The sequence below is a fragment of the Hemicordylus capensis genome, chromosome 2 (assembly GCF_027244095.1).
Source record: "Hemicordylus capensis ecotype Gifberg chromosome 2, rHemCap1.1.pri, whole genome shotgun sequence".
Lineage (NCBI taxonomy): Eukaryota > Metazoa > Chordata > Lepidosauria > Squamata > Cordylidae > Hemicordylus > Hemicordylus capensis.
In genome coordinates, this window is record NC_069658.1 from 49,979,668 (window position 1) to 50,000,331 (window position 20,664).

The following is a 20,664-nucleotide window of genomic DNA, read 5'->3' on the forward strand; positions in this document are numbered from 1 at the left end:
CCGGCTATTGCACACTGTGGCTGGGGATTATGGGAGTTGTAGTCCAAAAACAGCTTGCAGGGTGGGGGGCAAGGTTGAGCAGGCCTGGTCTACTCTGACTAGCAGTGGTTCTCCAAGGTTTCAGACTCCTGTCTTCCCCAGGCTCAGCAGGGCGTTTTTCATACAGGGCTTTTAGCTTGCATCTCCTCTGGAATGGAGAGTTCACATATCAGCCATATTTACCCCAACATCCCTGCAAGCTATCGGTAAGCACGTCATACATGATTCGAGTTTTTCATTGTGCATTAAAGTGTAGCCCATTTATATCTAGGGTAAAAAAAAATCCACTTTTTGTGTCGGGTTTTTTGCGACACTTTTTGCCTCGGCCTTTTGTGGGGCAACTTCAAACAGGCAGTAACACCTCGCAGTAAACTCACAGTAAAGCCTGCCGTGTGAAAAACACCCTGGAGATGCCAGTGATTAAACGTGGGACCTTCTGCATGCAAAGCAGTGGCACGCCAATGCTCTGCTTCGACTAGCAGAAGCTCTCCAAGGTTTCAGACAGGAGTCTTTCCCAGGCCTACCTGGAGATGCCAATGATTAAAACTGGGACCTTCTGCACTCAAAGCAGAGTCACACAAATGCTCTACTACTGAGCTCTGGCCCCTTCCATAGATGCTCTAGAGTGGTATGAATAAGTTTACCAACAAAAGAAGAATTTCAGCAATGTGTTTTAAAGGACAGCCAGCTAATTGATAGAACTCCTTTGTTACATTTTACCCTCATCATACAACCCTCATTCTAAAAAAGAAACCACATCGTTTTACATTTGTATCTATTCCCTATAATATTCTTTACTATGAAACACAAAACTCCTTCTTACAAACACCAGGAAATTTACTACAACCAAATGATTTTCCAAAAATTTGAGAACAGGTCTCTATATATATTATGCACTACAGAATGCTGCCAGCTTCAAACTCAAGCAAGGGGTGGGGGAAGAAACTTGTTTAAACTTTCAAACTGTAGTTCTTTGGGTCACTGTAGGACTATATCTGAACTGGAAGAATGTCAACTACATTATATGAATGTAACATTCTGGATCAAGATGGATCCTCTAAGGTAAGGTAGGGGTTCTCTAACTGGGGCCCCCAGATGTTGTTGGACTACAACTCCCATTATCCAGCTACAATGGCCAAAGGCCATTGATTTGGTAGATTTGGCCATTGTAGCTCAAGATGATGGTACTTGTAGTTCAACAACATCTGAAGACCCAAAGTTTGAAAAACCCTGCTTCAAGCATTGTTTTTCCTACATGTTGTTAGTCTCCATGTATACTTAGGCTTGCCAACCTTCCAGATTTGGCTTGTCCAGGACTTGACAGGGAAGAGAGCTGGTCTTGTGGTAGCAAGCATGGCTTGTCCCCTTAAGCTAAGCAGGGTCTGCCCTGGTTGCATACAAAAGGGAGACTAGAAGTGTGAGCACTGTAAGATATTCCCCTTAGGGGATGGATCTGATCTGGGAAGAGCATCTAGGCTCCAAGTTCCTTCCCTGGCATCTCCAAGATAGGGCTGAGAGAGATTCCTGCCTGCAACCTTGGAGAAGCCACTGCCGGTCTGTGTAAACAATACTGAGCGAGATGCACCAAAGGTCTGACTCAGTATATGGCAGCTTCCTATGTTCCTATGACATCTATCTCCAGGTGACTACTGAAAGTAATCCTAGAGATTTTAATGGCTTGGTTTTGTGAAGAATATTGGGAATCCTATTGAAAAAAATATCTCTCTAAAAACAGCTTCAGTCAGATTTGGCAACCCTATAAAATATGCATGACCGTCGTGCTTATTCTGCTCCAAGTAAAACAGATCACTTTTTGCCTCTCTGCCTACCTGTTCCAACACTCAGTCTAATATTTTGGACAGATAGCCCAGCAGGAACAAAAGTGATGGTGCTTCTTCAACCTTGCTTTATCAAAGTAACTGATGTTCACCTGAGGAGCAAACCCCACCCAACATCTACAGAATCATCCTGCTATCACAACTCCCTCAACCTACCCACCTGAAAGGCCAGTTCCCAGTGATGGTAGAGGGGGCCACCAACATTGCCCTATTCAGTGTCCCATGACTATCCACAATAAACCCAGGCAATGTCCCTGCAGGACAATAAGCCTAGGTAACGACATGATTTTTTGAAGGGTGGAAAGCAGAGACTCTCACTTTGTGGGGACTTAAAGCAGTGCATCTCAATGAGTGGCTTCCAACTTGACTTGCAGCCCTCTTGAGATGAGGATCTTTACAACACCCAGGCAGTCCACAATGCCACGGAAGACTGACTGACTTCAAAATGAGACTCAGCAAAACTGGAAGCAGCATATGCAGAGGCAGCAGCACTCTCTGCTTAGTGCTCAGCCATTCTGGACTTCAGCAGGTGCCAAAGTGTCCCAAGCTTTACCACCTGTCATGGCTTCCTTAAAATAGTTCTGCAATAGTTCAACGTGAACCGATACTCCTCCTATTCCCAGGCAGAGCGAGCCCCATGAGCCTCCTGGCTCATCTTGTGCACATGACAGGAAGCAACTAAGCAGAGAGGGGATCTATGTGCACAGAGGAAGCACATCCTCCCTCCATGCTGATGCAGCCAATTAAAGCAAGAGTAGCTGGCAGCCCTTGAAAAACAGGACTCTCACTTAAGTTTCTAGACATCAGGAGGAGTCTTTTTCCCCCATCTTAGACTTGTGAGGAGACCACTGACCTCAGCTTTGCCCAAGTACTCAGAAGCAATCTCATCCCAAATGGCTTTTAATGAAAAACATGCAAGGCTACATTTTACAGAGCTCCCAGTGAAAACTCCATGTGTTTTCCCCACACATTTAAAGCATCTTCCAACCACTTTTCTCTCTTTCCTTGGCCATCCTGCAAACCTCCATATACCCTGCTGAGTGAGCAAAAGAGGCATCTTTTGAAGCATGATGCCGCTATCCAGCACCAGCACAGCATCCCTCCAGTGGTTATTGCTGGTCTCTACTTTTGGGGCAGGGAACCATCTTTTTTCTTTTTCTGTGTAAACTGCTTTGAGAACTTTTTGTTAAATAGTGGTTAATCAGTTAATTAATAAATATAATAAATAATAATATAATATAGAGACTAGAGAACCTATCACTCAGCCACACACCACACATTGAGGAAAGCTGTGCATGTTTTGCTGTTCTTCCCTAGCCCTTTGACTAGGTGTATAGCTATGTGTGTGCGAAAAAGAGCACCGTCTCAGACAAAATGGAAAAAAGAAGAAACTCTGATAAAAGGTTTCCCCACATGGGTAGACACTGTGGAAGCAAGGGAACAGCAAGGTTTCTGTGAAGAGATCTGCCACTTTTTACTGAGGCAAGCTCACCCCTGTGGTGGTGTGCCAGGACAGAGAAGGGCTCAGCCACCAAAGCACTACCATCATCATCAGATTTTGTCTTGAGACTTTAATTGGATGTCCTGTTGGACCAAAACTGACAAGGGACTTTCCCAGACTTGACTTGAGAGTCTGGTCAGTTTCACCTCACAGTTGTGTTATACAACAAAAGAGCACACACAGCCTCCAAATAATTTTAAAAGCTATTTAAAAGTGAGAGAGAATTCTAACATGGCCTGGCAGAGGCAGAAGGGAGAGTTGTGTCATTCATTACTGGTCATATCACACTCAATAACCAATAAAGGGTTCATGACACTAGCACAACTATATTCCATGCAGCAATCTCAATAGACCTGGGACTCAACAGACACCTGAATTATCTAGGGCAGGGGGAATCACAATTTACCGAAAGGAAAACTCAGTGTCCCCACAACACAACCAGAACTTTGAAGATGCAAGTATGGTATAAACAAATGAGAAAGCCGTGTTTTAGTTTTGGCTTGTTCTTTGGAGTGGCGCCCATACATGATTTTGCAATAAAGCCTGGAACCAGGCAAATATGACTGACTTTTATTAAATTTATTGTTTATTACAAAAGAGACAGGCCAAGATCCAAAGATCCCTATGAGCATCCAAGCACTTCCACAGACACACCAGAATGTGTACCACCATCTTCTCTTCCAAATGAAGCTTTTCACGCTGCATCAGAGCTCGCTCAAGGGGTCCCAAACTTTCAGAAATGTCTTTTGGGGCAGCATATAGATGTGGAATAAGAAGGGAGGCTTCAAAAGTCTGAATGCACTGAATATCTTTGTATATATACATTCTGGTATAAATAGCCTGTGAGTAACATATCTCCAAAAATGTGCCTAGAAATTTTTTAATTCTACTTCCACTAAAAGAAACTAAAAAATACTCTCGATTTTATTTACATAAGCATAAAAATCTAATTATATTCCGCATCTTTGCTATAGCATTATTCAATACATAGGGTTAAAACAATCAGTGACTGATTAAGTGTAGTTTTGTAGTAAATAAGTTATTAGCTAGCCAAAATTCCTGTACTGCAGCATTCTTTTGACTGTTTCAAGACAATGGCTGTCTCCTTTTGTGTATATAATAACAATTTTTGAATAAAAGACTTCATCTGCTTGGAATTGAGGTGGAAACATTCATTACCATGATCTTGGTTTCATTTGAAGCCCAACTTTTTCATCAGTTGTTGACAAGCATTATTCATAAACTGAGCTAAACACACTAAGGAAACAAAGGGTATTAAAAGAGAAGGAGAGAGAGACTGAATTACAGTGGCTGACATCCAGCCTAAATTACTCATGAATAGCCCCAATGGAACTAATGGGACAAATTAGTCATAACTAACTTGTCCAATTGATTTCAATGGGACTGCTCATGATAATTTAGGCTGGATGTCAGCCAGTAGGAATTATTAAGGTTTTGTGATGTTACCTGTACAACTGAAATCCCAAAACGTCCTTATCTGAATGAACAAATCTTTATTTCAGTCATTGACCAGAACAGACATACAAAATACACATTTTCAATCATATAATTAGACCCCAATTAAACCTACATAATACGTAGTATATAATACCTAAGCAGAGTTACTCAGCCTATAACTATGGGCATTAAATCTAAACATGGCCTATATATACTTTTTTTATTTTTATTTTTATTTTTATTTTTACATTTCTATACCGCCTTTCGTTAAAAGAAAACCCCAAGGCGGTTTACAAAAATTAAAACATACAATAAAAAGCAGTAAAAACATCAAGCTAAAAACAAGCATAAAAACAAGACAACAGATAAAAACACACAAAAGCAGCAGTAAAAAACAATTATGTAAAAGCCTGGGTAAAAAACCAAGTCTTTAAAAGCTTTCAAAAAGCTGTGATGGAGTCCGAGGAATGAATGGCCACCGGGAGAGCATTCCAGAGTCTAGGAGCAGCAACAGAGAAGGCCCTGTCCCGAGTGCACGACAGCCGGGCCTCCCTCATTGTCGGCACCCGGAGCAGGGCCCCCTCAGATGTCCTTGTCAAGCGGGCAGCAACCCTTGGGAGCAGGCGGTCCCTCAAATACCCCGGGCCCAAACCGTTTAGGGCTTTAAAGGTCAAAACCAGCACCTTGAATTGGACCCAGAAACAAACCGGCAGCCAGTGCAGCTCTTTCAAAATGGGGGTGATATGTTCCCAACGGGCAGCTCCGGATAAAACCCTCGCTGCCGCATTTTGCACTAGCAGCAGTTTCCGGATATTCTTCAAGGGCAGCCCCACGTAGAGCGCGTTACAGTAATCCAGCCGTGACGTGACTAAGGCGTGGGTAACTGTGGCCAGATCTGCCTTCTCGAGAAAGGGACGCAGCTGGCGCACCAGCCGAAGCCGTGCAAAGGCACCCCTGGCCACTGCCTCCACCTGAGCCTCCAAAAGCAGAGCCGGGTCCAGTAGTACCCCCAAGCTGCATACTTGCTCCTTCAAGGGGAGTGCAACCCCATCCAGAACCGGTAAAATCTCCTCATCCTAACATACCTAACTCTACCATACAATTTACTATTCTAACAAGGCAACCATCTTCTTTTGCACTTCACTTGCCATTGAACACAACTTAGCAACATTTATCTGAATTTCATTTAATAGCAGCAATATTAGTGACATTGGAGGAGGAACCATGGCTCAGTGGTAGGGCATGGCTTTGCAGCTAACAGGTTCCAGGTTCAACTCCCAGCATCTCCTGATAGGGCTGAGAAAGACCCCTGTCAGAAACCCTAGAGAGCCACTGCTATCAGTGTAGACAATCATGAACTATTTTTACAACTGACAATTTAAAAATAAATAAATAAATAATTTTTAAAAAAAATATTTAAAAACCCATCTTTTTACTCAGGCTTTTTCAGCTTCTTGATAATGTATATGTTTTTAATTCTGTGATTGATTTTTAAATTGTTAGTTTTAATTGTTTTTATGTGTTTTTATATGTGTTTTTAAACCGTTTTATCATTGTGAACTGCCCAGAGACACAGGTTTGGGGCGGTATAGAAGTGTAATAAATAAATAAATAAATAAATAAACTAGATAAACAAATGGGTGGAGTTAGCAGAAGGCAGCTTCCTATGTTCCTAATATAAAACAGCAACAGTTTACAGTCTCCAGTTTCATTTGTAAGAGCTAATTCATACTTCGAGCCACGTATGGCGCAGCAGGGAAATGCCTGACTAGCAAGCAGAAGGTTGCTGGTTTGAATCCCCACTGGTACTATATTGGGCAGCAGCAATATAGGAAGATGCTGAAAGGCATCATCTCATACTATGCGGGAGATGGCAATGGTAAACCCCTCCTGTATTCTACCAAAGAAAACCACACGGCTCTGTGGGTGCCAGGAGTCGAAATCAACTTGATGATACATTTTAATTCATACTTCAGTGATGCTGATGTGGGAAGGGACTGTGTAATTTGCACAACACATGGTTCTGCTTTACTAAAATTACCAGAAAATGTGGAATTCAGCCAGAGGAAAATGGCCAACATGTCACTCTGTTAACATATTGTAAAATAATATGAAGTAATTACCATTTTTATATACCTTGATCCCTTGTCAATGGGTGCAAATGGATACTAAGGGTCAGTCAGTGTTTCTAGAGCTAATTAAAGATGGGTACTCATTAGATTCTGGTGACTACAAGATGTCTCCTTAGCATGCATTGATGGTGGCTAAAAGCTTTGATATACCCCAAATACCCAGTTTGGGGACTAGAAAGACCATTTGGAGTTAGAATGTAGCCAGCAAGGCAGGAGTCATCTTAACAGTTCCAAGCACATGTTGTTTTATTTTGGGGGGATTTATGTTGCTTAACAGAAAAGTACTATCTGGATGAATGACTTCTTGCTCCCCATGTTCAGCTGATGTTTTTGCAAACTAAGAGATATGACAAAAATGCTGTACTTCTCCTCCACTCTCTCCTGACTTGGTAATAAATCTTGCAATGGCTTTCTCTCAATCAAATGGTGTAGAGAAGGTGGACATAGATAATTTTTGCTCCCTCTCTCACAGCACTAGAACCAGGGGTCATACTATGAAACTGATGGCCAGGAAACGTAGGACAGACAAAAGGAAGTACTTCTGCACAAATCGCATAATCAATCTATGGAATTTTCTTCCATGGGATGCGGTGATGGCCACCAGCTTGAATAGCTTTAAAAGAGGCTTAGACAAATCCATGGAGGAGAGGTCTATCAATGGCCACAAGCCTTGATGGATGGCTATAAGCTACCTCCAGGCTCCAAGGTAGGATGCCTCTGAATATCAGTTGCAGGTAAGCAGAAGCAGGAGAGAGGGCATGCCTTCATCTCTTGCCTGTGGGCTTCCCAGAGGCTTCTGGTGGCCACTGTGGGAAACAGGATCCAAGACTAGATAGGCTTTGGGCCTGATCCTGTAGGGCTGTTACTGCTTGGGAATGAGCATAGCCACTGACGGGGGTCTTTCCTAGCTCTACCAAGAGATGCCAGTAATTGAACTTGGGACCTATCAACTACAAAGCAGGTACCCTACCAATGAGCTATAGCCCCTCCTCCAACAGCAGTAACATTGCTGCTATTATGTGAATATTATCATTTAGATAAGGAAAGGTAAGATTTCAGTTGTACCAGTAGCATCACAAAACCTTAATAATTCTCACTGGCTAACATAAAAAACTAAATGGGCACAAGGTGTGATTATTCCATTAAGCCTTTAAATGGTTTAAGGCTTACGTTTCTTACAGGTCACTTCCTTCTCAGTGTCCTGTCATGAATCAAGGAAGAGTAAATTAACCTAACAGACTCTGCTATGAGTAGTGCAATATGCCCAGAACAAAAAATATATATTCTGAAGCTAGATCTTTGAACCACAAACATCCTTTCTCCTCTTCCTCTCCATGCCTCTCTCCAGCCATGTACCCATAGCATTTTACTGCATTTTAATTGTTGTTAACCACTTCAGGAGCCAATTTTGGCTGAAAGGTGAGGCATAAATATAAATAACAACAATAATAAATTACTCACAAGTAGTATGGATCTATTGCCACCTAATGGCGCAGCAGGAAAATAACTTGACTAGCAAGCCAGAGGATGCCAATTTGAATCCCCTCTGGTATGTTTCGCAGACTATAGGAAACACCTAAATCGGGCAGCAGCGATATAGGAAGATGCTGAAAGGCATCATCTCATACTGCGCAAGAGATGGCAATGGTAAACCTCTCCTGTATTCTACCAAAGAAAATCACAGGGCTCTGTGGTCACCAGGAGTCGACACCGACTCAATGGCACACTTTACTATGATATGATATGATATGATATGATATGATATGATATGATATGATATGATATGATATGATATATATTAGTATGGATCTGGCATTAAAGAGAAATAAGCAATATCTGAGTAAAAGAGAGAATCACTTACCATCTTCTGAATCACCTCCAGTGACATTCCAAGCAGTTGGAGTCTCTTCATGATCCATAGCTAACATAATGTCATGGTCCAATGACTGAACATCTTCCGCCATTAACCCAAATTTACTGAGAACTGTGTGATGACTAGAGGGAGTGAGACAATCCGCTTGGCTCACCAAAAAGCAGGCTAACTCAGAAGCTATATCCTGCTTGTATGTAACAGATGAGAAGCCCAGCATCACAGGTATACCTTCCTTAGTGTACATGACCGCAGAGATGGAAACGTTTTCTTGTCTTCCATGAGCTGAAAAAGAACAAACAAAAGTAACCATTATAAACTCAATGCTAAAATATTTTCAGGAAAGAAGTTATTTCAACTATTTCTTAAATAATAGTTTTGAAGTGCATTACATGAGAAAAGTCTTGCTGGAACAGGCCTAAGCCCTATCCAGCATCCTGTTTCCCACAGAGGCCCACCAGACGCCTCTGGCGAGTCCACAAGCAAGAGATGAAGGCATGCCCCAGCTCCTGCTGTTGCTCCCCTACAACTGGTCCTCAGAGAGGAGTGCTACCTTTAAACAGGTATTCAGTGCCCTATTTTTCTACTCTTTCCTCCCAATAAGTAGAAGATGGGGCATAAACTACGGAAAATGTGTAAATATGGCTTCTTCAGAGAGAGGAGTGAGACCCTGAAGCCCCCACCACCAGCTAAGCCGAGACTAACTGCCATTTGGCTTCTTCCCTTCCATTGCCAGAAAGAGAGTGGCCCACATGCAGCACACGCTTACATCAGCAATTCTGATTGGCTCGCATTGCTGCGAGCATCTAAGTGCCAGAGGTCTTGCACAAGGGCTAAATACACAAATACTTAAAGCTGTGCACTAGCACTTCAGGAGCACAACTTACATTATTTCCAATGTAACCGCCCCCTTACCAAAAAAAAAAAAGTATGTGAGACAATGTAAGTCAATGCAACATAACTGCAATGCTCACCTGGAATAATTGATTCAAGAGTGTTCTCAGCAACGTGCTTGGCAAAAACCACATGTCTCTGTGCTGACCCACTGTAAACAAAGTAAAATTCAGCATCCTCAGGGAGAATTTTGTCAAATTTTCCATACGCAGTTATCTGTCCCTGGAAAATAAACACAACTTTGTTGACATAACTTCTCCTGTTATACAATAGGAGTTAAAATCTTATTTTCTTTTAAAATTATATCATGAAAGACCAAAAAAACAAACCCTTCACTACAGAGAAGAGGTATCATGTATAAGGCTGCAATATTTATTTATTTCAAATATTTCTATCCTGCCCCTCCAGCACACCACTGCTTGGGGCGGCTTACAGTACTGCCCTTCCTTGCCCAGCTTGGTTGCTCCTCTTCTTCTTCTTGCCCCGCCCCACCCTTGAGCTAGGAGCACCTCTGCCACCACTGCTTGTCTTGATGACATGGCTGGAGATATGCACACAATACTTATTGGGCATAATCCAGACAAAGTTAAGCATTTTGAGTTGGTATATATTTTTAGTAGCACATCCTTAAATCTTTCCCAATGAAATGAATGGGACTTCAAAATGCTAGATTTTCACTAGATTGAGTCCGATAGTGAAATAATTTTAGCCCAAGATTTAACCAATTCCTAATTAATTCCTTGGAAGTTCAAAGCTGAGGCTGACATCCATGCTAACAGAGCACAAACTAAAGTAGGCTTTAGATCAGGCCTGCTCAATTTTGGGCCCCCAGCTGTTTTTGGACTATAACTCCCATATTATCCATCTACAGTGGCCAATAGCCAGGTATTATGGGGAGTTGTAGGCCAACATCTACAGGAGGGCCAAATTTGAGCAGGCCTGCTTTAGACTAAAGAATTCCAGACGCGGACTCCTATGCGGGGGGGGGATTTTTCACCAGCCTCCCCTTCCCTTTGAAGCACATTGTACCTCCCAAAAACACATCCCTGAAAGCTGCATCACCCTCAGGGACATATTTCTGGGTGTCACACAGCGCTTCAAAGTGAAAGAGAGATGGGTAAAAATCACCCCCACCCCGTGCAAGTTTCTGGGCTGCTTTAGTCTGGAATGCAGCATACTGCACATGTTCTTCCTTTGCTGCACATGTGCTTTGTTAGTCTGGATGTCAGTCAGCATTTAACAATGTTAACCTCATATACTCAACTCTGTAAAAATAAGCAACTAATTCAGCTGATATAATTCTTTTCTCTTTTTTATGTCATTACATATCCAATATATAGAACCTATTAAACTTGGTTATTCCAATGTAGTTGATTTCTTTCTAAATATTCTATTGACAAAATAAAATTCAAGTATGAAATTTCTGCATTTTGAACTGACATTGGTTCTAATCGATAACAACCCACACATTTTTCTAAGCAACTGCATTCAACAAGCCAGGACAAGTCCTTCATGCGATACCTTCAAGAAAGGTTTTCTGTTTTGTTTTTTAAGTCAGAAAACAATAACAAAACTTCTGACATATTTTAGGGAGGAAATTTAGATGGAGCTGTGTTTCCTTAAGTGAATAACAGCTTGCTTCGCTGGAGTTCCTGGCTGCTACAGTTACTTTTAATAACCCTCAGAGAGAATTGTCCTGACATGACTGATGAGCTTAAGATGGAAAACAAATGGCATCTTGCACAGCTCAAAACACATTCTAACACATCCATCCTAATACCAGTTCCCCTAGGTGAGTTAGTCGGAACAGGACTTTCAGGGGAAGGTTCGATTTTGCTGAGGCAATCCACTAAATTGCATCCTGATCCTAACAAAATATATAGCTCAAACAGCACATGAAACTGAATGAACTGGCATTACTATTGTTCTATCATGAATAAGGCAAGGGACATAGATCTATCTGGATGTGTGTGTATCCAGTACTTGAATTAAAAGGGATGCTGGCCTTATCAGTAGGGCTGGCCCCCTTGGCTACTATTTTCAGAAAGCTACAAATGGCATGATTTGACTAAAGAGGCACCTTTTACCATGGTGATTCTCTTTATTTAGCAAGGGGAGAGTAACTGGCCCTATCCACCCCCAGCACAGTACTTCCAGTGACTGTTGCTGGTGTGTGTCCTATGTTTCTTTTTAGAATGTGAGCCCTTTGGGGACAGGGAGCCATCTTATTTGTTTTATTTCTCTTTGTAAACTGCACTGAGCCATTTTTGGAAGGGCGGTATAGAAATTGAATTAATAATAATAATAATAATAATAATAATAATAATAATAATAATAATAATATTGGGGAAGTCAGAGTAAACTCTGTAGTTTTCATTAAGAAAATCCATTCCTTTCAGGGTCGATTCTTTCTTGAGGTGAAGTGAGGCAGTCACCTCAGGTGGTGGATGATTGGGGAGCCAGCAGGGCAGCAAGATAGCTCTTTGCTGCTGCCATCAGAGCAGCTCTTTGGAACCAATTTGACCCTTGCAAGCATTGCAAGGAGCACCTCTCTTCTCCAGTGTCCCCTGCAACAGGGATTTCCAGATGTGGTTGACCACAACTCCCATCATCCCCACCCAAAAGCCATTGCAGCTGGGGATGATGGGAGCTACAGTCAACAACAAACCCTGTTGCAAGGAACACTGCTCCTCACACTTCTTGAAAAGTTTGTAAGAAGCTTGAGGAAAGAGGAGGAGGCTGCTGGCAACCTTCCCTTTTCCCATGCTCTGTTAGGGGTATGCACAAAACCAGTTGGGGTTTTGCACACCCCCAAACACCACCACCAGGCTCGGTTCAAGTTTGAGCCGGTTCCAGCATACTAAATGTGGGGGGCGGGTGTTAAACTCACCGCCGGATCAGGGCCATCTGGCGAGGTGCTGCCGTGGTCATGGGGGGATCTCAGAAGGTTCCCCCTCCCCCCACCGGCTTCTTTCCAGCCCTCTCCCAGCTCGCGGTAGCCATTTTGAAGGCTGCCATGCATGGACACTGGCCACTTGCATACCCAGGCACTCAAATGGCATGTCTTCCCTTAATGCCTGCCTGGAGGCAGTAATGGGCTGGATAAGGGATAGCAAGCTGAAGTTGAATCCATATAAGACAGGTACTGACTGGAGTGAGTGGGTCAAGACCCAAGAGATGATTTAGATCTGCCTCTTCTGGAAGGGGTTACACTCCCCCTGAAAGATCAAGTATGTAGCTTGGGAGTGCTCCTGGACCCAAAACTCTCCCTAGTTTCTCAGGTTGAGGCAGTGGCCAGGAGAGTTTTTATCAGCTTTGACTGATACATCAGCTATGTCAATTTCTAAAGGTAAATTATTTATTTACTTATTCGATTTCTATACCACCCTTCCAAAAATGGCTTTTAATTACATTAAAACAAAACAATTAAAATCAATTAACAGTTAAAAACAGAGACTATAAAACACCATAAAACAATTAACAATTAAAACATTAAACACAGTTTTAAAACCCTGGAAAACCAGGTTACAGCAGTTTAAAAACATTTACAACAATTAAAAAACCCTGGTAGGCCAGGCCAAACAGATACGTTTTGAGGGTTCTCCTGAAGACCAATAACGAATTCAGATTAAGGATTTCTGCAGGGAGTGCATTCCACAGCCTAGGGAGCAGCTACAGAGAAGGCCCACCTCTGAGTCACCACCAGACATACCAGTGGTAACGGAGACGGTCCTCCTCAGGTGACCTTAACATGTGGTGGGGGCTGTTTTAAATGACCTTAAAACAGTGGTATATATGCCGGTAACCTCCAGATTTGACTACTGTAATGCGCTCTACATAGGGTTGCCTTTGTACTTAGTCCAGAAACTACAATTGGTACAGAATGCAGCAGCCAGACTGGTCTCTGGACACCACAAAGGGACCATATAACACCAATTTTGAAAGGACTGCACTGGCTGCTGATATGTTTCCAGGTGAAATACAAAGTGCTGTTTATTACCTATAAAGCCCTTAACGGCTTGGGTCTAGGGTATTTAACAGAACACCTTCTTTGTCATGAACCCTGCCACCTGTTACGATCTTCTAGAGAAGTCCGGTTATGGCTATCACCAGGTCATTTGGTGGCAACTCAGAACTGGGCTTTCTCTGTGGCTGGCCCAGGGCTTTAGAATATGCTTGCTGCTGAAATAAAAGTATCTCCTTCTCTGTTTGTTTTCAGGAAGACCCTCAAGACTTTCCTGTTCTCACAAGCTTTTAATTAGAATTAATTTTAATAATTTTAATAATTTGTTTTAGTAACTGTTTTATATTATTTTTATTGTGTTTCGTGTATTTTAATCGGTGTTTATTTTTAAATATTTTAAATTTTGCACACCACCTAGAGATGTACATATCAGGCAGTATAAAAATATGATAGATAAATAGATAAATAAATAAATAAATAAATAAATGGGCAGTGTGTGTGTGTGCGGCGGCCTTGAAAATGGCCCCCATGAGCCGGGATAGGGCCGGAAAGGCCCCCAAATGGGCCTTAACATCCCGAAGATGGGGGGGGCTGGCAGGGGAGGGAAACCTTCTGAGACCGCCCATGGCTGCAGTAGCACCCCTGGAGGCCACCAGACAAACTGGAGGTGAGGTGTTTGTTTTTTAATTTCCACATTTAAATTTCCACATTTAGAGCACCTTAACTGGCCCACGGGGGTTCGGCTCAAAGTCTAGTCGAACCCAACCGGGCCCTGTTTGACTCAAGGGCAAGCTATCAAACAGGCCTGGTTCAATGGCGAACCAGCTCGACCTCGAGCCGGTTTGTACATCCCTACCCTCTGTGCCACTTTTAAAGCTTGCCAGAGTCAGTTTTAAAAGGGGGGTGGTCCCCACCAAGGGCTTAGGAAAAGGCAGCATTTGTCACCTCACCTGCTGAAATACCTCAAGCAGCCCCTAATTCATAATCTGAGTACTGCATGCAGCAGTACGAATAAGATTCAGTGTGTATATGAAGCCCAAACCATCTCCCTGATAACATGTCATTAAAGAGGATGTGTGACATCTCAACACTGCAATCAGAATTTCCCTGCCTCTAACAAGCAGCAGCCAATGGAGTGGAAGGGGGACCGGAAAGAGAGCTCTGTGATGTCATATCTCATTATCTTCTTTTAATCAAACATTACTCTGGAGATAGGGGTTGGTGACAGCAACAAAATGCTTGTAATGTGTGGTTTGGCCCTTGGTTTAGAGAGTCAAACATTTGTAGTGAGGCAACATTAATATGTTGCTGATACACAGTTAAATCTGCCCTTTTTAACCCAACTCAGGTCTTGCCTTCTCAAAGCTTATTTGCTGTCTGGCTCTGATGGGGGAACAGGATGCAGGTGAGCCAACAGATAATGAATCAAACAAAGCTCAGGAAATGGGGGCTGGCAAGCCCTACTAAATGGGGCAATGGATGACAATAACTGCTATGGCCAGGTTAAGCCTTTCCGATTCTCAGCCTTAGAGTGCTTCTCAATGTATCACTGGTCTTCAATGCCCAGGCTGCAACGGCCAGGAGTAGTTTCACCAGGAGGGTTCCAGGAAATTATGGTTTGTGTGTGTGTTTCTGCACACACAATAAATGCACAGTCGCTGCTCATTTGTTATGAGGGATACAGTCAACTTTCCTCAAGGAAACATCCATTCCAGCCTATCCCATTTTCCCCATAAACGAGTCACACTGATGAAGTTTGCAAATCATGTGCTTGTGATATGAATTCTCACTGCTTGTAATACTCATTTTTGAGAGTCAGGCACCCCTATTCTGAAATTCTTATGCCTTAAGTAATCAATCACTTCAGGCCAATGTCCCATTTTTGTGGATGTGCAGTCAGCATTTATCAGGCCAGGCCAGCAAAAGATGGTAGCTCTGCTGCTGGTACATGGTTAGAACTTGATCCTTGGACGATTCAGGAGAAACTACCCTTTCTTCTTGACAGCTGCATTTTAGTCCAGCCTTCTGATCTCCATTGCTGGGAGCTTCCCAGTCCCAGTCTTTGAATTACCAAGTCCCTGCTACCCACATCTAGCAGGAATTCACCCACGCTGTCAAGTACTTACATCAAAACACTGTAGGCTGATTTCCCCTAGCAAGCACTACCATGCACATACTTCCTTTTTTTTAAAGTAATGAACCGCTATCCCTGCAATGAGCCTGCTCCCCTCTCTTATTAAACAGGACTTTGCAGAGCGCTAGTGACTCGGAATTAGATCTGCTGATCAATCATTATGCTTTTGTATTCACAAGGACAGACTAATGTATTCTGGGGTATGCAGGGGCAGATTAACACATAGGCAAAGTAGGCACTCACCTATGCTGGCAAATTTTGAGAAATGGCAAATTTCTGACCCTCCGAAACAATCTCTCCCCCCACACACACACACTCTTCACCACCCCTTTTCCTGATCTTCACAGCTGGACTGCAAGAGATTGAGAATGCCTGCAGTTCTGCAAGGGACTTTCTCCAACTCCCTACACTCAAACAGCAGGATCCCTCCCTCTGCTTTTCCCCACTCATCACCCTGAAAGGTTGCACCTTTCAGCTTTGCTCCCTGCAGCTCCTTGCTAACCTCTTCTTTCCAGTAACCAAAAGGGGCATGCCCTAAGATCCAGAGATGAAAAACATTCGGCGCACAGCCTTCACTTCCAGTTTTCGTTTGCACCCCACGACCATATGTGGGGCAGAAGCTTCCCGCAGAATTGGGACGAGGTGCTCTAAGTTGTGTGGTAAGTTCACCCTCTCTCCCTGCCCTGGACTTCTGGTGAATGTCTCCATGAGGACTACAAGTACAGAAAGAAGATTCCAAGTCTCCAGGACCAGGCTGGAGGTGCACCTGTTCTAACGCGGGGGGCAGGGCTGGCTTTCCTCACAAGTGATTTTGGCTGAAGGGGAGTCCCGGAGCTCCACATGAAGGCAGGTGGGTGGGAATGGTACAGCAAGCAACTTTAGAGGGGAGAGAGTGCCTGCGATGAAGCCTCCAAAGAGAAGGGTGCTGAGGCTCAAAAGCCAGCAAGTGAATGGAGAGAAGAAGCAGGGAGGCCACTGCAAGGTGGGAACTGCTCAGAAGACTCGGAAGAATGAGGAAGGGTGGGAGGGAGGAGAAGAGAGCAAATGGGAAACGACTGCAGAAGAAAGTGAGTGAAGAGGAGAGGCAGCAGGAAGGGGTAAGAAAGACGAGAAGATGGGGAGAGATGGAGAAGAAGTGGGGGGAAGTGGCATTGCAAAAGTTGGGGAGTTTCCTCCCTCATCTCCCCTGCCAGACTGTGTTTTATTGATGTGATGGGGGTCACTCCTTCATCCAGGCTGGCAGCTCGACGTTAGCAAGGCCAGCCCTTCGCGCGGCTGTCTAGAAGGCTCTTGCAGGCCTTGATGTCAGGCAGGGGGGCAGATTAAGCTTTTTGCCGCCCATAGCCTATGGGCCGTCTCTCTCCTCTCCACAAAGCTTCCCTTCTACCCCCTTTCCTTCCGGACAGAAGGGGCAGAAAATCTTTGATTGCCTGTGGGCGGCAAAAAGCTTAATCCGCCCCGGCTATATGTGAAACTGCCTTGAACACTTGTTCATTATGAACTGCCTTGTTCATAAATCACCATTGGTACAGAATGTAGAGGCTTGCCTCCTAACAGGATTGGTTCAAGATTGCTACACACCAAATGTTCCAGACTCTATAAATGTCTTTAGTAGAACTGAGCTGAATTCCATCCAAACATTTTTAGTGTGACAAAGACATCCTGAACATTCCCCAAAAAGCTTATATTTTTCTCACCAGGAAGTTCTTCACACCAGGCTTTTAGTTCGCATCTCCTCCGGAATGGAGGTGTGCATTCACATATCGGCCAAATTTTCCCCGAAGTCCCTGAGAGCTACTGGGGAGCACTTCACACACAATTTGGGTTTTTCATTGCTCATTCGAGTGTAACCTGATTTATTTCCAGGGTAAAATATTCCACTTTTTGCGTCAGTTTTTTGGGGGGCAACTTCGAAATCGCAGTAAAGTCTGCTATCTGGGAAAGCTCCAGTTCACTGCTGCTTGCAGCCAGAGTGACTGCAGTTTAATGAAGTCCTCTTTATAGATTCCTATTCAGACATGACGTTGTACAAGTGTACAGATGTCTGTACAACAGTGCTCCCTCCAAGGCTTGAGTGCACAATCCAAATGCGTTAGTGGGCCAGAACCAAACACAACTTGGCATACAGGGGTCAAGGTCGATTTTCAGTGCATGATTACATTAAAATTAATTATTTAAAATATTAATGAAAGTGATCATTAGTTACTTCTAGATCTTTCCCCCATCAAGGGGCCTACAGTTTTAACCAAGGATAGTGGCCAGAAAATAGGCCCTGTCCCTGCTCAGTCAGTGGGCCTCCTGGAGTGCGTGCCAGTCCCGAACAAATGGCAAGCCCTCTTCTCTCCCTCAATTGCCATTGTTTTCAGACTGCAGTCCTAATCAGGCAATCCTAGAGCTCTTCATGGCTCCCGCTGCAGGACAGTCCTACGTGGAGGCCAGCAAAAAAGTCCCTGCAGGCCAGATTTGGCCCCTGGGCCTTATGTTGTGCAGACCTGCTTAAGGTGTGTGCCTGTGCACATTCACATGTTTTGTGGGGGGGGGGTTGTGGGGGGTTTTTCGTTAATTTTAGATCCTGCTCAGGTTGAATCAGGAAGGCCCACCCTGAATGCACATGTGCACGCACACACTGCAAAGTTCATTCTGTGCACAGATGGAAAAAATCAGAGGGAACACTGATGTACACTCATACTTATTTTTGTGTGAATGACTGTATCTGAATTCATTTTTAAAACCTGGGTACAGGTCCCTCAAATGCATGGTAAGAGAGGAAATGTACTCTGTACCTGTATTCACTATAACATCTGTATAACTATATCTGAATACAGATCTGTAGCTCTGTGCACTGCATACTCATACAAGCATTCAACTTAATTCTTATTCATACATTATGTTCAACACTCATACAAGTATACAGTGTACACAGGGACAGATCTGTATACAAGTACAATTATCCACACATTATGTTGAGCACAGGAACAACAGTACACTTCCTATCTGTATCGTTTTTTAAAAGGGCCTGTACCCATGTTTACTTTTTAAATGAACACAGGTACAGTTATTCACACAAACACAGATATGAGTGTACAGACATCTGTACACTTGTAAAATATAATATCTGAGTAAGACTATAAAATTTCAATAGGGTTACTGTCACCAAACATGAGCAAAGCTAATTCAGAGTGAGGGCACTGCCAAAAAGATGGGGGTGCATTTCACAGGGAGAGGAAATATTCACAAAATACACTCTCCACCCCCATCCTCAGTTTCCTCTAAGATATGGTTCTAGTAATCTTCCAAACACAATTCTGGATGTTGCATCATGACATTTCCTAACCTATGTGGCATGGCACACTTGTGTGCCACAGGACATTGGCCAGTATGCTGCACTGACTCGCTCTGAGTCAGCTCTGGAAGCGGGGAGTTTAAATCCCCTGCTTTTGGAACTGACGGTGCACCAGGAAGAACATCCTTCCTGGTGCATTATGAGGCAAATCAGTATGGCGCACCACTGGTTGCTAATTATTGTGGTAGTGTAGGGAGTCCTGTGCTACTTGTGTACTCCTGCTGGGCTGAAGGAGGAAAGAAGCAAAAATAAGTAAATCATTATCATGGAAGTTTTCCACACCCGGTTTTTAGTTTGAATCTCCTGCAGAATGGAGGGGGTGCATTCACATATCAGCTAAATTTACCCCCTGTGAGCTATCAGGGAGCACTTCACACACAATTTGGGTTTTTCATTGTGCATTATAATGTAGCCCAATTTATATCTGGAGTAAAAAAAAAACACCACCTTTTGCTTCAGGGGTTTTGGGCAACTTCGAACTCACAGTAAAGCCTCTCAGTAAACCCACGGTAAAGCCTGTTGTCTGGGAAAGCTCATGCTGTGGTTTTGCAGTCACACACAAAAAAGGTGTGTATGTTGGGGGGCAGTGTGCCCCAGTGTAGGCATGCCTTACATTAAATACAAATGCCTTAAATATAAGTATCTAATAAGTTTATTATTAACTAGCTGACCCCACACAGAGCATCTGTGCAGTTGTGCACTGAGCCTGTGGCATCCCCCCACAGATCTCTCACTTGCTCTCCCCCCTCAGCTCGCTCACTTGCTCTCCCCCCGCAGCTCGCTCACTCACTCTCCCCCCCCCCGCAGCTCTCCCCATTGGGCGGGCCTGGGCCAGGGCCAGGACATCCCGCCACCGCCTCCCACCTCCTCCTCCCAGCTGGTAGGGCTTTGCCCGCCATCTGCCCACCTCCTCGCCACCGCCATTATTTCTCCCTGCTACTGCCTCCTCTTCCTGGCTGGCGGGGCTTTGCCCGCTGTCCACCCACCTCTTCTGGCCGGAGGGGCTTCTCCTGCCAGCCCTCCACCTCTACATCCTGGCCACCATTATTTCTCTCTGCTTCAATGCTGGAACTCTTGCATGCTCTAGAGCATCTGTGCGTTAGTACTTGATTGCTCCCCTCACCTCAGAGATCTTCCCACCCTCACCTGAGCTGCACTCCTGCTCCTCCTGCTCCATCCCATTGCTTCCATCCCCCTCATCCCTCTTGGTCGTGGCTGCAGCATTGCTGCCACCTATTGGCCAAGCTGCAACACCAGAGATCTCCCCACCCTCACCTGAGCCCTGCTCCTGCTCTTCCCCACAGGAGCAGCAGCTGTGGTTGACCCAGCCATTCCTCGCTGCTGCCACCACCATGGCCGCTCATTCCCCTCAGGCCGCTGACAGGCCCAGGCCCATCCCTTGCCTGCCTGCCTCCCTCCGACAATGGCCTCAGTAGCCCCAAAAAGCAGCAGTGGTTGACTGGGCCCTTCCTTGCTGCTAGTGCTGCCATG

General features: G+C 44.1%; 1 protein-coding gene across 4 annotated transcripts in view; it reads right to left on the bottom strand.

Moving 5' to 3' along the window:
* The window catches only part of ARHGEF28 (Rho guanine nucleotide exchange factor 28), a 246,277-nt gene that overhangs the window by 172,424 nt on the left and 53,189 nt on the right, over window positions 1-20,664 (bottom strand). For all 4 annotated transcript variants that reach the window (XM_053291271.1, XM_053291270.1, XM_053291268.1 and 1 more), the window contains exons 3-4: window positions 9,813-9,954; window positions 8,830-9,123 (exon numbers count right to left, since the gene is read on the bottom strand). In XM_053291271.1, the coding sequence (XP_053147246.1) occupies window positions 8,830-9,123; window positions 9,813-9,954 (436 nt within the window). The remainder of the gene's footprint in view (window positions 1-8,829; window positions 9,124-9,812; window positions 9,955-20,664) is intronic.